This window comes from Eurosta solidaginis, chromosome 4, assembly GCF_040869045.1.
Source record: "Eurosta solidaginis isolate ZX-2024a chromosome 4, ASM4086904v1, whole genome shotgun sequence".
NCBI classification, from domain to species: Eukaryota; Metazoa; Arthropoda; class Insecta; order Diptera; family Tephritidae; genus Eurosta; species Eurosta solidaginis.
Genome location: NC_090322.1, coordinates 147852625 through 147867552, shown reverse-complemented (window position 1 = coordinate 147867552; position 14928 = coordinate 147852625). Strand labels below are relative to the sequence as shown.

Below are 14928 nucleotides of genomic sequence, written 5' to 3'. Positions count from 1 at the left end.
CGGTCATAAATACAAAAAATGTACATTTTAATGGCTGACTTAAATTTGAACTGATAAGATAAGCAACTTTGTAATTGGGATTATGAAGCAAGCAAATATTGATAAGCTGATATAAATTTTGTAGTGTCTGTTTCCACATAGAAGTTATGAAACCGATTTCATGTGATTTGATTCGGGTAATTGAACTTTGGCTGCTCAGTAGCATGGTTGGATTATAAATTATTTTATGTAGCTATGAGAGGTCAACTTCCTTACTAAGGCTTACGCGTAGTTCCTGCGATAAAAGAACCCTTGTGGAGCAATGAGCCACGGCAGAAAGAAAGGAGGCTTTAGTAGTGCCACTCTGAAATGCCGGATTTAAGAGCTCAGTAAAGAGGTGCAGATGCAAGTTGGCGTTTTTATTGGCGCAAGTGAGCGAAAAGTAAATGTATTAAATATTTTTTCACAAATGCAGTAGGCCGGTTGTAGGCTGATCGGTTAGGATCCTTCAATTACAAACTTATATACAATGGATAATTCATTAAAGCATTTTTGTTGATATCGAAACCAGGAAGAGTGCGTCGTGCTATGAAATGTATGCTTACAGGTTGGTTTATATCCTAAAACGCTCAGAACTGCCACGGGATGTTATCTTTTATCGCCCGGACATCGTCTACACAGTGAGAGAGAAACGAAATGCTGAACAAACAGTTTTTGTTTCTCAGAAGCCTGGGCATCCAAATAAATATCTGATTGAAGAGGCCCTGCCTCCCTCCAAGGTAAATTGGGAGTCATCTCCACAAGCACTATGTATATAAATCCAGCACATAAGAATTCAGCCGTTTGAACCAAATGAGCAATAACAGACTTATTCAATAACCACTTCGCGGGTGCTTGTAAAAGCTGAGTGAGCAAGAAAGATATCTTTGGTCCGAAAGTACTACCGTTAATTGTTGGAAAATTTTTCATTCTGCACTCACTACAAAATTGTGAGTTTCTTCTACTATACAAGAAGGATATGTCGAATTTTTAACTACCGTTGGGTTCTCAATCCTGGGTCCAAAACGCGTCTTTCGAGCCCCCCTACCGAAATTTTTGGACTTTTATTAGAAGTGTCATACTTTCGTATAGAATTACCATATTATTCCCTGCACATTTAGAATAGAGGATTATAAGCTTAAACCATCACGAAATTACTTATCCGCGACAGGAATATACAAAAAAAAAAAAAACATTTCAGGCATAGACAAATACGATCAGCCTTAGCGTATTTGGAAAGATACCCTTGTAGTGGGTGAAATTCCCGAATTTGAGGAAAATATACATATATCATTACAGTCATAATTTTTTTTTTTGGGGGGGGGGGGGGGGGGAGGCTACTGAAGGCTTTATTTCGCTTTACGGTGCGTCACCTCTCAGTACCTTTGGCTGCCGCAGTCCAGGAATTTCACACCAGGTTTGGTCTGAGGTATGCCTTCTCTTGCCTGAATTCTTGTATTTTTGTGTGGTACAGCTGTATTTCTGGCTCATGCCAAACAAACGGTGTTATTAGCCGCTAAATGGTTCAATCTCTTCACGCACTTAGGGACTAGGATCTCTTCTCAACTTAATATTGCCTTGAGCGCTGTATGACTGTCGACAAATAATTTTTTTCAAGTAGACTCGCTGCAGGTTGATCTCTGCACACACTCTTATAGACGTATAGATAGCTTCGGTCTGGATAATTCACGAAAATTTGGTTCTGGGGCAGGATATCCCGCTCTTACGCCTGCTGGTAGCTGCACCATATGGTTATCAGATCCTGCCAATGAAATCTATCAGAAAGCCGACGAAGTAAACTTACACCTGTTTGCATTGAAAACTAGAGTAATTTGCGTGGAAAACTGGGATTATATGTTTGCGTGAAAGTGCAGCATGTTTGGACCGTGTTAGTTTTCCACGCAGAAACGCAGATTACGAACGGCATCTGCTAAGGGTGATGGTTTTTTCTGTCAGAAATACTAAGAACCTTTGCTGAGAGGCGATACTCTTTGGACAATCTTGTTTTTAAAGCATTTTGGATTATTATTTTCCGAGAACTTGCAGCTAGGACTTTCGGTATGGTAGAAAATCATACTACCTACCTCTTTACCACACAGCTGGTTTAGTCTCTTTCACTTGGCATATATAAGTATAAATAATTGAAGTAGGAAATTGATAAAAATCCGATAAAAAATCGATAAAGTATTGATAACTTATCAATAATTTTTAGATGATTAAACCAAAACTTTTGGATAACAAACGGATAATTCATCGATTAAAAACCAATTTAATTCAGGTAAATTTAATATAATTTATTTTAATTTAATTTAATTCAGCTTAACTTAATTTAAATTAATTTTATTTCCATTTTATTATATTTTATTTTTATTTGGTTTAATTGTTTTATTTTATTATATTTTATTTTATTTAAGTTAAATTTATTTTGTTAAATTAAAAATTTTTTTTTATTTTAGTTTTTATTTTTAAAATTTTATTTTATGTTACTTTTTTTGTATATTGGAACGATTTTTCGTCATCCCCTGTCAAATTTGGTTTCGAGACAAACCGGTTTCGGCGTTGTGACATCATCATATACATCATTTATCCACCCTTTCGGAAAATCAACAAATCAAAATAAGTTACTTTTTTAATTTGTTTTACTTTATTTTGTTTTATTTTGCCTTTTTTTATTTGATTTTATTTATTTATTTTTTTTTTCATTTTATTTTATTTTATTTTGTTTTATATCATTTCATTTTATTTTACGTAAATTAGGTTTATTTTATTTTATTATTAAAAAAAATGTTTATTTTATATTATTATTTAATTTTATTTTATTTTATGTTATTTTATTTTGTTTCATTTAATTTTTTTCATTTAATTTTACTCAGTTTTGTTTTTTATTTTACTTTGCATGATTAATTAATTTTTTTTGTTTTATAATATTTAATTTAATTAAATTTTATTTTATTTTGATTTATTTTGTTCTGTTTTTGTTTATTTTATTTTCTTAATTTTTGTAATTTTACTAAGTTTTACTCTTTTATTTTATTTTATTTTGTTCATTTCATTTTTTTTATTTTATTTTTTATTTTATTCTAGTTTATTTTATTTTATATCATTTTTATCTTTTATTTATTCATTCTATTTTATTTATTTTATATCATTTTATTTTTCAACTTATTTTAATTAATTTTATGTTATTAAATTTTTGAATTTTTTTAATTTCACATATTTTTTTTAGCCTTAGTTAAATTTATTCTTATTTTAATCTAATTATTTAATTTTTTTCTTTTTTTTTGCACTTTATAACTTCATATAAATTTAATCGAAAAACGTACAAAGATGTTAAAACCAGCAAAACTCTAAAAAGAATCAAATTTCAACATAAACCTGAGTAGCACGTGATTTGTTTTTGTAAACACTCTGTTTATCAGTAACTAGCAGACCCGGCTGGCGTTGTTCTGCCCTAAATTTGGTATATCTGCATACATTTTAATACGCTTTTTCCGTCTAACTCTGCCCTCCCCCACTCTTCACTTTTTCTTAATCCTTTTATTCACTCCTCCCTCCGTCTTTTTCGCTTCATCTATCTATATATTCGTCTCACTTTATCTTTATCTCAGTCTCCTTCTCCTTCCCTCTTTTCTCTTTTTGTTTTTTTTTTTTTAACTCGGACGTTGTGGCCTGCCCTCAAGTGGCCCGATGAAACCAGGCTAATCCTGTTTTTTTTTTTTTTAATTCATACATACTTTTCTTGTTTTTATTTTTTTTTTTTTTCTATTTTTGTTTTTTTTTTTTTTTTTTTTTGTATCCTAATTCTTATTTATGTGTTACTTATAATTTTTTTGTTACCGAGTCTTTGAGAGGCAGTGACTTCTTAAGCGCCGAGATCCAAAACCGCTCAGCTACAGAGAAACTCATCAGCTGAGAAATATAGATTCACAAAATACAATAGACTAAAAGTATAAATATAATTTTTTAATTATTAAGAGAAGATAGAACCGTCTTTTTTATGGCAAAGAGCGAGTCCGAAACATCAATTATTCTCGAGTGAGAGTTATAATCTTCACACAAACATAGAAAAGGTTCGTGTAGTTGGAAATTGCTTCTGCATTGTTTAAGAATTATAGGTTTATAATGCCTTGAAACTCGGCATGGAACATTCAAATTTACTTCCTTCAATAGAAATGAGCTTGAAATCGATCCATTTAAAAGTCTAGCCATAAATAGTACACCTAGCATTTCTCTACGACTTGCAAGGGTAGGAAGATTTATTAGTTTTAATCGATTAGTGTATGGAGGAAGATTATACGGAGAGTCCCATTGAAGATTTCTAAAGGCGAAAAGTAAAAACTGTTTTTGAATTGATTCTAGTCTATCCACATGAACTTGATAACGCGGATTCCAAATTATCGATCCATATTCTAATATCGGCCTCACCAATGATGTAAAAAGGGTTTTTGTAACGTAAGGATCACTAAATTCCTTTGCCCATCTTTTCACAAATGCTAAAACTCCTCTCGCTTTATTGACTGTGGCATTAATATGAGGGTTGAAACTAAGTTTGCAATTCATTGTAACTCCCAAGTCGACAAAAACATCAACGCTTTCCAGAGTTTGGCCATTAATTGTGTAGGAAGCTGGCTGTATGTTCCCACGTGAAAAACACATGGATTTACATTTTTCTATGTTGAGAGGCATAAAATTCGCATTACACCAAGTAACTAAACGATTTAAATCCGCCTGGAATACAGAACGTTCTTCAACCGACGCGTATGACTTAAAAAGTTTTACGTCGTCGGCATACATTAAAATTTTAGAATATTTTATAGTTGTGGAAACATCGTTTATAAAGATCAAAAACAGAATAGGACCGCAAAGATAGGAGGAGATCCAGCGAGTTAGGCCAGGTTGAAAACCAAGCAATTCGAGTTTATAAACAGTAATGAATGGCGTACTTTGTCGAATGCTTTGCTGAAATCATTGTATATAACGTCGGTATGATGATTGTTTCCAAACCCATTAAAGACGTGAGTTGTAAATTCAAGCAAATTGGTTGTGGTTGATTTGGCTCTACAAAAGCCATGCTGAGAACTATCTATCAATGTAGAAATCGAAAATGTAAGGTGATTAGTAACGATTGCTTCGAAAAGCTTAGGGATAGCGGAGAGCTTTGCTATTCCACGATAGTTTTCAATAGACGACTTGCTTCCTTTTTTATGGAGTGGGATAAGAAAAGATTCCTTCCAAGCCGTCGGGAAAATGCCATTTTTTAAAGAGAGGTTAAACAGATCAGTAAGGGGCTGGTAAATGTATTTCGCACATTTTTTAAGAAAACATGTTGGGATCAAATCGGGACCGTATTTCAAGGATTCTTTTAGGGTCTTTAGATGTAGTAGAACATCTTCAGGCAGCAAATGTGGGGCATATATTGAGTTACTAGAGTGGAGCTCATACGGATAATTTGTAGGTGATGAATCAACCACAGCAGAGTAATTAGAGTGAAAGAATTGGGCGAAGAAGTTTGCAATCTCTTGATCGTCGCTGGAAATGCTATTTCTAAACTTCATGGCAGAAGAAAATCCCATAGTTCTGCGTTTAGAATTTACGAAATCATAAAAAGACTTCGGGTGGCAAATAATGTTTCTTTTAATTTTACATATGTAAGCTTTATAACACTTTTTATTAAGTTCAAAATACTTATGACGGAAAATAGCGTACTGTGCATAATGAGAATGTAAACCGGTTCTCTTACATAATTTGAATAAACGTGATTTCTTATTTTTTAAAGCTTTTAAATCTTTAGTAAACCAGGCTTGCACTGGTTCAATGTACGAGTATTTGCGTTTGGGCACATGTTTTTCAAATAAAGTATAAATGGTTTTATTAAAATGTAAAACGTTTTCCTCTACATCCTTTTTATATCGAGGCCAAGTTATCTCAGTAAGCTCTTTATTTAAATTGTTGAAATTAGTTTTGGAAAAATCAAAGCATCTGGTAGAGACACATGTTTTGTTAGTGCAGCCGACTTCGTTGCTTATGATTTCGTAAGTTATCTCAAGAGAAGGATGGTAAGCGTCTTCTGGCAAAACAAGAGGCTCACACCGATTTATAGAGAATTTAGATATGTCGTCAACAAATGCTAAGTCTAAGAATTTTCCATACTTATTTGGAAAGAAGATGATCTGAATAAGGCAAAGATCAGTAATTCCATCCAAAAAGTCATTGTTATGCATCTTGGATGATACGGGGACAATACTGTGATCAACGGTATTCCAAGATATATGTGGCAGGTTAAAGTCGCCTAAAACAATCATTGAGTCCGTGGACTTTATCATCGAATTGACTGATTGTAACAGTGAAATATGGTGCATATACACTGATAGATCAGAAGACGGTGGAATATAGCAAACGGCTAAGTAAATATGACCCCGGTCTAGTAAGATTCGGATGCATTTAAACTCGATGGAATCAACTTCGGCTAAATTAACATCTTCAGATGGAATTGAAGAATGTACAGCTAGCAAGACACCACCTCCGGTCCTATTTAAGCGATCATTTCTATAGGTCTGATACTCACCACAAAAAATTACGGAATTTAAAACATTGGGTTTCAGCCATGTTTCGGTAAAAGCAATCGGCCAAAATGCGCTGTCCAAAAGTTTATCAAAATCTTCTGAGTAGACATCAATTCTAAATGAAGAAATGTTCCTTTCGTAATTAAATTTAAATTTTCTTAAAGTCATGCCGTCAGCCTTAATTTTCGAAGTGACATAAGACTTGATATCCTCAACGGAAGTGTCTTTGTCAAAGCGAGATACAAAAATCGATTTTTTGAGCGGGACTACAACCAGCTTCTTAGCCGGTGCTACTGAATAAGAAGTCACAGATTGAGAAGTTACAGTTTCAGAAGTTACAGTTTGAGGCTCTAAGGTTTTTTCCGCGGCCTTAGAAGTGGACGGAACCACAGCTTGCGGATTAGGGGAAGCCAAGTCTATGAGCTCCACTTGCGGAAGATTAATATTCTGAGCAGGATTAAGATTCAAAGCATTAGGTGAGTCTTCAGAATGTTTTTGATTATTATCGCGGTTGTCTTTATTTCTATTTAAACAATGCGTTAACTCATCCAAACACTTGAAGGATTTGAACAAGATATCGTATTGATTGAACTTTTCCGTGATTATGGAAAACTCTTTAGCAATATCAGAAAACGCATTTCGTGTTTGTCTAAACAGTTTAAATAGGTCAACCTCAGTTGATCTGCATTTAATGCATGACCAACGTACTCCCTTCTCCCCATCATTGACAGTGTCACCAACTCTAGCCGTCAGTCCCGCGCACTTTCCATGGGCGAGCCCATCGCAAAGCCAGCAAGAGACCAAACGTTCGGATTCGCTTTTTACCTGACAGTTTTTGAAAATGCAAGTCATTTTTTATAGAAAGGTGAAAAGAAACTAGTATAAGAATATAGAAATGGTAGAGATATGTTTGTAAATTACAAAGAAAAAACAGTTGAAATAGCACTGAGAATGAGAAAGGTTATATATAAAGCAACTCTGAAAGTTTGGGAGCTTAGCGGTAGCTAGCAGTTTTAGAGTCACTGTCACTTGACACTTAAAAAGCGACGCAAACAGCTGCGAAGACAGTAAATTGCGAGAAAAACAAAAAGTGTGCGCACAAAAACAATTGCAAGGTGAAAAGGTGCCAATCAAAAATTGCAACAAAAACACAAATGCACAATGACTCGGCAAACACAAAATGAATAATAAGAAATTGATTAAAAACTTTAAAAATTCACAAAATCTTAACTTTTCAAAGCAAACCAATTGTATTTAAATGAACTCTAGGTTTTCGCACTTATTTTTGTCACAAACTAGTATTACAATTTAGATATTATAATTTAAAACTCGCAAAATAAACACAGCAAAATAAAATGCAACTTCACAGCTATAATGCACTTCTCTCAAGTTCTTCCCATTCTTCTTCACCCCTTAATGCCAGTCCCAGAGGGTGGTATGTATTTTGTTCCAGTCCCACTCCGAGTCTCAGTCCCAGTCCTAGTCCTAATGCCAGTCCCAGCCCGTCTCTGGTCTACTTCCCGGAAAAAAGGATCGTGAATACTAATATAGGCAAATTTATATACCAAATTTCAGGCAAATCGAATAGGACGTATGTAAATAGGTATGTGGGTATTATTAATTCATGTCTCTATTTCGGCGTCGCATGCATATTTACCAGTTTTGCCAGGTTGATGCTACTAAATCGAATATCACAATGAGCATTACTTTAAAACTCTCAGCAGCAGCTTTCATTTGATATCCATATTGTATAAACACATTCTAGGGGTACCCGGGTCTACGTTTTGGCCAATATATGGAGACCCTATTCACCCAGGTCTACGGAAAATACACATATGAACCTTGCTCTTCAATCACCCTATCTATTAAAAATAACTTCATCAAAATCCGTTGCGTAGTTTTAAAGGTTTAAGCATTCAAAGGACATAGGGACAGAAAAAGCGACTTTGTTTTATACTAGTACTATATAGTGAGCAGTGCTAAAAATCACGCATTTTCTCATGTTTGCTCTGGATCTTTATTTCCAGCAAAACAGCAGTCTACACATATGTTTGAGCACATTACGATACAGGGTAGAGATTTCACATACGTTCTCATTCTTTATTACTCCATACATCATACCAATATTACACACTACGCCTACACATTACATTCTCTTGTACTCCATATAGTACATATACCAATTCTACACACCTTGCCTGAATATCCTTTCTAACTACACGTATCCTCTATATAGCATAGCTCTTACAAGACTGCAATCTTACGCCCCCATACCGCGAGCAAAGATGTTAAGCCCACAGTGTAATTAAGGAGTTTCAATACTATGACACGCGTTTCTTCTATAGAGTGCAGTTGCTTTTACTATTTTGCAATAAACATTTTTTCGACTTCTTATGCATTTAAAAAGATGGTAGAATTAACAACGAGCCGGTATTAGAGATATACGCCGCCGATAAACGCCGCCGCCGCCGCCGCCGCCGATTTTGGTCGTTTTTCGCACGCCGCCGCCGAATGTCAAAAATATCGGCGTGGCGGCGCGGCGTCCGGCGCGTTACTATATTTTCTACTCGTTTAGGCCATTTATTGTTCATGTCGAAAATTGTTCGGATATGGTCGAAAGTGGTATCAACGGATGCGCATTACTGCCAGTTAAAAGAAACTAATAGCGAAATTTAACTCTTTATAACTATTCAATAGTTATTTAAAATAACAGGCGCTTTCGATGTCAACTCAACACGGTCTTTCCATCACCCAATTCAGCAAGTTATTAAAACAAAATACTAAAAGAAAAGTTATATAATAAATTTATATGCTCACTTTGCATAATTCAAATAAAATGACCCAAGGCGAAAATGTTTTTAAATTGTCCTCAAGAATAAGCGAAATCAGTGATGCAAAATCCTTTAGTAGGTTCTAGGGGCATAAACACTCTTTTGAAATTATTCTTACCTCATACTTAAGTTGAGGATATATGTACTTATGAGAAGGGTTTGAAAAATCACTAAGTCTTGCATTCAAACATCTGATGTTTATTTGCGAAGCTATACAATAGCTTATGAAATGTTAATTTTGATTTTCACCCTTCATCCTTCAACACCCAAGTCTCCCGGATGGACATTTCCTAAAGTTGGCGGCCCTAGCAAAGACTAATCCCTTCGAGTGAATCACATTGATTATAGCCTATCAACCAAGTTTAAATATCACCTACACGTTACGGCTCCTTTTACAATTGTGAACACGTAGGCACATATATCTACCAGGTGAGGCTTTGTCCTTCGCAAGAACACTCAAAGTGGTGAAGCAAAAGCTTTCCCAAGCCAGTGGAACTAATGACCGTGTGTGATACTACCCTAACGTAGTGGACAGTCGAACTTGTCTGAAAACTGAAGCTACGCGGTCATCCATAATTAGATCCTATATCGTAAGGCCGGAAAACAATAGTTAACAACTTTCAACTTAAAATCCGTCGACTTTCATTCTAAATTTGATTTAACGAAGACTATTGAAATCAATGTTATGAACACAAACGTCTGAAATCTTTGGTCTACATTTTAAAAATTTTATCCAGGGTCCTTGTAAAATTTTAATTATGTAGATGCGTCGAGGATTATAAGGATTTTCACCCAAGACGCAATGACATCCACTTAGACTGCTTATGATTTCGAGGGCGGCATCTTTGGCCGAATAGTCACTTCCTAACGTTTCAAAGTGTAGCTCGGCAGCATAGCGCGACAAAAGCATCCGTTGGTAAGTCTTCGGAGCAACACCTAGAGCTTCTAGGAAAGTGACGTCGACGAAGGTATGAGTTCGAAGTCGCAGTCCTATAGCTTCTGTACTGGCATATGGTGTGAGGAGACGTGGTAGCGATTGGTGGTAGGGATTCCTGCTGTTCGCATATAGGAAATTTTAGCTCTTAAAAACAGCCGAAAAAACTGGAGGCGCCCTGTGCCACGATAGTCATGAGTATTAAAAGACCATTCATAGCAACCCTAAGTCGCCTTTATGCGTGACCGCCAAGGAGCCACAAATGATTTAAAGAAATTGTATTTGCAACGATTATTAGGAGTTAACCCTAGGTGAAACTACGCTTTGCACGAGATATACAGGCAAAAGTGTGACTATTTTATGTATCTCTATTTCCTTTCAGCAGATGCAGCAGTACCAATTCCAAAGACCGGGGTTAGGTTCGAAGCCCCTCTGGAGCATGCGAACGAGGGACAATCCCTTCGCAAGGAGCTACTCCTGAAAATTTTTGAACGGTCTGCGAGATTTTGATGCAAAAACCCCGGATCTCTCCGAAATGGCCAACACGTTGATTTCCTTAAATACATATAAACAAAACCATTCCTAAATATTATTTTTTTAAATAGAAAAATCGAGCTTTTAAAGTAAGAAAACCGGCGTACGCCGGCGCGCCGCCTACGCCGCCGCCGCCGGTATATAATAGAACCTACGCCGCCGCCGCCAATAAAGTGATCGGCGTAAACCTCTAGCCGGTATGTACACATCCACACAATTTCAATGCACTGAATATCACAAAGTCATCTGTTTTATTTCACATCATTAAAAAACAACAGCAATAAATACCTGCTGAATCTACCAGCAATCAACTACCAACAGCTAAAAAGAAAGGCATCACTCATACGCCTAGGACGTTGCAGTTGGTCAACATTACCGTAAAGTCTCAAAGCAATTAGTGGCTGAAAAACTCACCTCGTAGAATTTGTTGATTGAACCATTTTTTTCAGAATTTTAACTAAGAACTTGCAATACGGTGTAAAATGAAAACAAACAAAGTAAAAGTTTAATATAGCCACGTGTCCTTTATTCTTATTTTATAAACGTCGAAAGTGTTATTGTTAATTTATAAATTGTTTATATAGATCAGAGCTGGCAAGCTATAACAAACCGCAACCGGCCGATACAGAATTCAAACTAAACATTTAGAAATGCGCCTACTTTTCATACAAAAATAAATTGCCGCACCGAACAGTGTATTGCAAATACATTGGCATATAGATGTGCACCCAACACAGACACTCTCGTGAATGTAGCAACTTGTAATGACAGAATCGGCCGGTCAGTTACGTTGGCAGCATTTCAGTTTTGCGTCGACGGTAAAGTTCTTCATCAACTGCGCACCAACTACAATAACATCAGCTAGAAACAATAATTATATATCAGACCAATTCTAAATATTCTCGCGGAATTTTGTTCTCGCGGATTTTTTTATTACCGCGGAAAAATTCCTCCAATTCTTTTCTCCTAGGGAGAAGAATAATTGGGGAATAGGAATTTCGAATTTTCGAAGTCAGCTGTTTTGTCAATTGAAATTTCGTTGCGCATTTCTTATTTTGTTTAAAAAATTTTAAAGTTTAATTATTGTTGCCAATTTATTGAAATTAAGAAATAAGATATAAACAATGCACATTATTGCATTTCATGTGGTATTCACTGAAATGAGTAATGAATTGGTGCCACAGCAACATCAACAGAGGAGCATAAGAAGAAGACCGGCGGGGTAACACAAATCCGCCGGAGTTGCCTGCATTCATTCTGCAAAGCAATTTTCTGGCGGCCAAGTCGAGTTGAGTTCCCCTTTCGCCATATGCCAAAATCTATTTAAGCCTTCTTAAAAAATCCTTGCCCAATTTCTGGATGGCTGCATCAAATATGCGAAGATCTCTTCCGTTACTTATGATATACTTTCCACTTAAAATAAAGAATATTGTGGTTGTTGTTGTTGTTGTATTAACAGTGAGAATATTGTGGTAGAATGTAAATACATATTTTAGCACAGATTTGTACAAATAAGTGTTCTTTCTTAAAATAACCAATTTCCTTTAACTATTGTTGATTTTTTTGTTGTTGGGCCAATATTTTAAATTCATGTGTTGATATTTATTGAGCTTTACGGCCGATTTCAAATTATAAGGCAAAACGGTAAGTTTTCCTTTTTCTCCTATGCATTTCGGTGTTATTTTGCACCTTCTTCAGGGAGCCTAGTTTATTTGACAAAACATAAAACAATTACAAAATATTCGACAATTTCACATTAAAATTTCACTTACATACATATAACATTAAATTATAACATATAAACAAACAACATTGAAAACAATTCACAATTTATTAATAAGTACTTCCGACTATTTCCGTGCGCATATGTACATGTTTACTCTCTGAAATCGCTGTTGAATAAGCGCAATTTATGTTTTTCACATCTTCTTTAAAATTGACAGCATCTTTTATTCGTTGTTGTATCCTCAGTCCTTCCAGTGTCAGTCGAGTTTTTGTTCTTCTTTCTACGTCTAGTATTCGTACATTTGTAAAGTCCGCTGAATGTTTGTTGTTTGTAAAGTGGTCAGCTAAAGCTGTATTCGTTTTGTTATTTCTCGCGTCTGCTTTGTGCTCATTGACTCGAATTCCCAATGCACGTTTTGTTGTACCAATGTATATTTTGTTGCAGTTTTCGCCAACTTTACCATTGCATTTTATTTCGTATATGACACTGTGTTGTTGTTCTTTGTCTATTTTGTCTTTTGTTTGTGTAAATATTTTATTTAGGGTACAGTGCGGTTTGTATGCAAAGCGTGTGTTGTTGTTGTTGTTCATAATTTTGTTTAATGTTTTGTTGTCCGTTAAGCCAGGTATATATGTGACTCCTGTGTACAATTTATTTTCCCGTTCTTGGTTTTTTTCCATAGTTCTGTGTTCCTGTTCTAATCTATTAATTGTTGTTTGTATGAGCATTTCAATCACTGCATTAGGGTATCCATTTTTGAATAGGATATATTTTATTTTCCTCTCGTTATCTATTCTGAACTCCTGGTCGCTTAGGGTGAAAATTTTGTTAATGAGGTTTACGGAGGTATTTTACTTCTGGGTCCATGGGTGGTTGGAATTGTAATTTATCATTCTGGAGGAAGCTATGGATTTACAGTACCAGTTCATTTTGAGTTTGTTGTTTTCTCTTATAATTTCGATGTCTAGGAAGGTTAATTTTTGGTGTTTTTCTTTTTCTGTCGTGAACTGGATTTTTTTATGTTGTGCGTTCAGTTTTTTGAGAATGTCTTCCACGTCTTGGATTTTTACAATAGCTAATATATCGTCTACATATTTGTCTATGTATTTGATATATATGACACGGGATTTCAGTTCAGTAATGCTGTCGTCTATAATGTTATCTAACACGATATCTGCCACCGTGGGTGATAAGGGATTTCCCATTGGCATACCAAAAACTTGTTGATAAAGGATTCCATCGTACATAAAGTAATTGTTGTCGCGTAGGCAAAACTCTAAAATTTTTTGAAACTGAGGTCTGGTTAGTGTTGTGTGTTCCTCTAATGTTTTCCATTGTTGCATAAAGGTGTGGATTGCTAATTGTGTGGGTATATTGGTAAAGAGAGATATCACATCAAACGATACCAGGATTTCGTCATCTTCTATCTCTATATGTTTTAATTTTTCTTTCTCTTGCAACGCATTTTGGACGTTATACCTTTTTGATACGATTTCTTTCAGTGTGTGGCCTATGTATTTCGAAAGGTTGTAACAAGGTACATTGACGGACGACGATATTGGACGAAGGGGCGTATTTTTTTATGTATCTTTGGGAGGCCATACAGTCTAGGTGCTACTGCCGCAGTGCACGCGAGTTGTGTCTTCTGTTTGAGGTTTATGTTCTTTTGTTTATAGATATCGTTCACGATGTTATTGTTCTTCCTTTGTAACTGATGTGTTGGATCCCTCCGTATGGTTTTGTAAGTTGTGTTATCATTTAGTAGCTCTTTCATTTTTTGTTTGTAGTCTGTCTTGTACATCATTACTGTTTTGCTTCCTTTATCAGCATTGGTAACTACTATAGTCTTTGTGTTGTTTCAGAAATTCTTTTGTGTTCTTAAACCATTTTATTATAATTTTCTGCTTTGGGCCGTTCCTTATTTTATTTTTAAAGGTGTTGATCTTGGCAGCAAACTTACATCTGATGGTGTCCTTTTGTCTATCATCTTCCATCGTCTGTATTGCTCGTTCAAGGTCTGCAATTAAATGTATCGGATAAAATGTGTCTCTAGTAACAGGTAGGGCGAATTTTTTCCCCATCGAGAGTACCCACCGGCTCGCGTCGGGTACGTCAATATTTGTTAGATTTACAAACCAATCCTCGTTGGCTCTTAGCCCATAAATCTACTGATTTCCAATTTTAGTTTTCTGTCTAGGTTTTTTCCCGTGGCAGTTATCGTGGTTTTGTAGAAAATTTTTTGGTGTTCTATTATTTGCTTAAATTCGTATTCTTCAAGTTTTTTAAATAAGGTATTTTTAATATGTGTGATGGCTTTTTTTT

At 35.3% G+C, this 14928-nt stretch overlaps 1 protein-coding gene across 4 annotated transcripts in view; it reads right to left on the bottom strand.

Moving 5' to 3' along the window:
* Positions 1 to 11612, bottom strand: part of Ldsdh1 (Lipid droplet subset dehydrogenase 1) — a 61443-nt gene extending 49831 nt beyond the window's left edge. Inside the window, exon 1 of one of the 4 annotated variants that reach the window (XM_067783348.1) lies at positions 11295 to 11612. In XM_067783348.1, the coding sequence (XP_067639449.1) occupies positions 11295 to 11320 (26 nt within the window). In that variant the 5' untranslated portion in view covers positions 11321 to 11612. The remainder of the gene's footprint in view (positions 1 to 11294) is intronic. The other 3 variants (XM_067783347.1, XM_067783345.1, XM_067783346.1) reach the window with 3 other exon arrangements.
* Positions 11613 to 14928: the final 3316 nt, after the last annotated feature.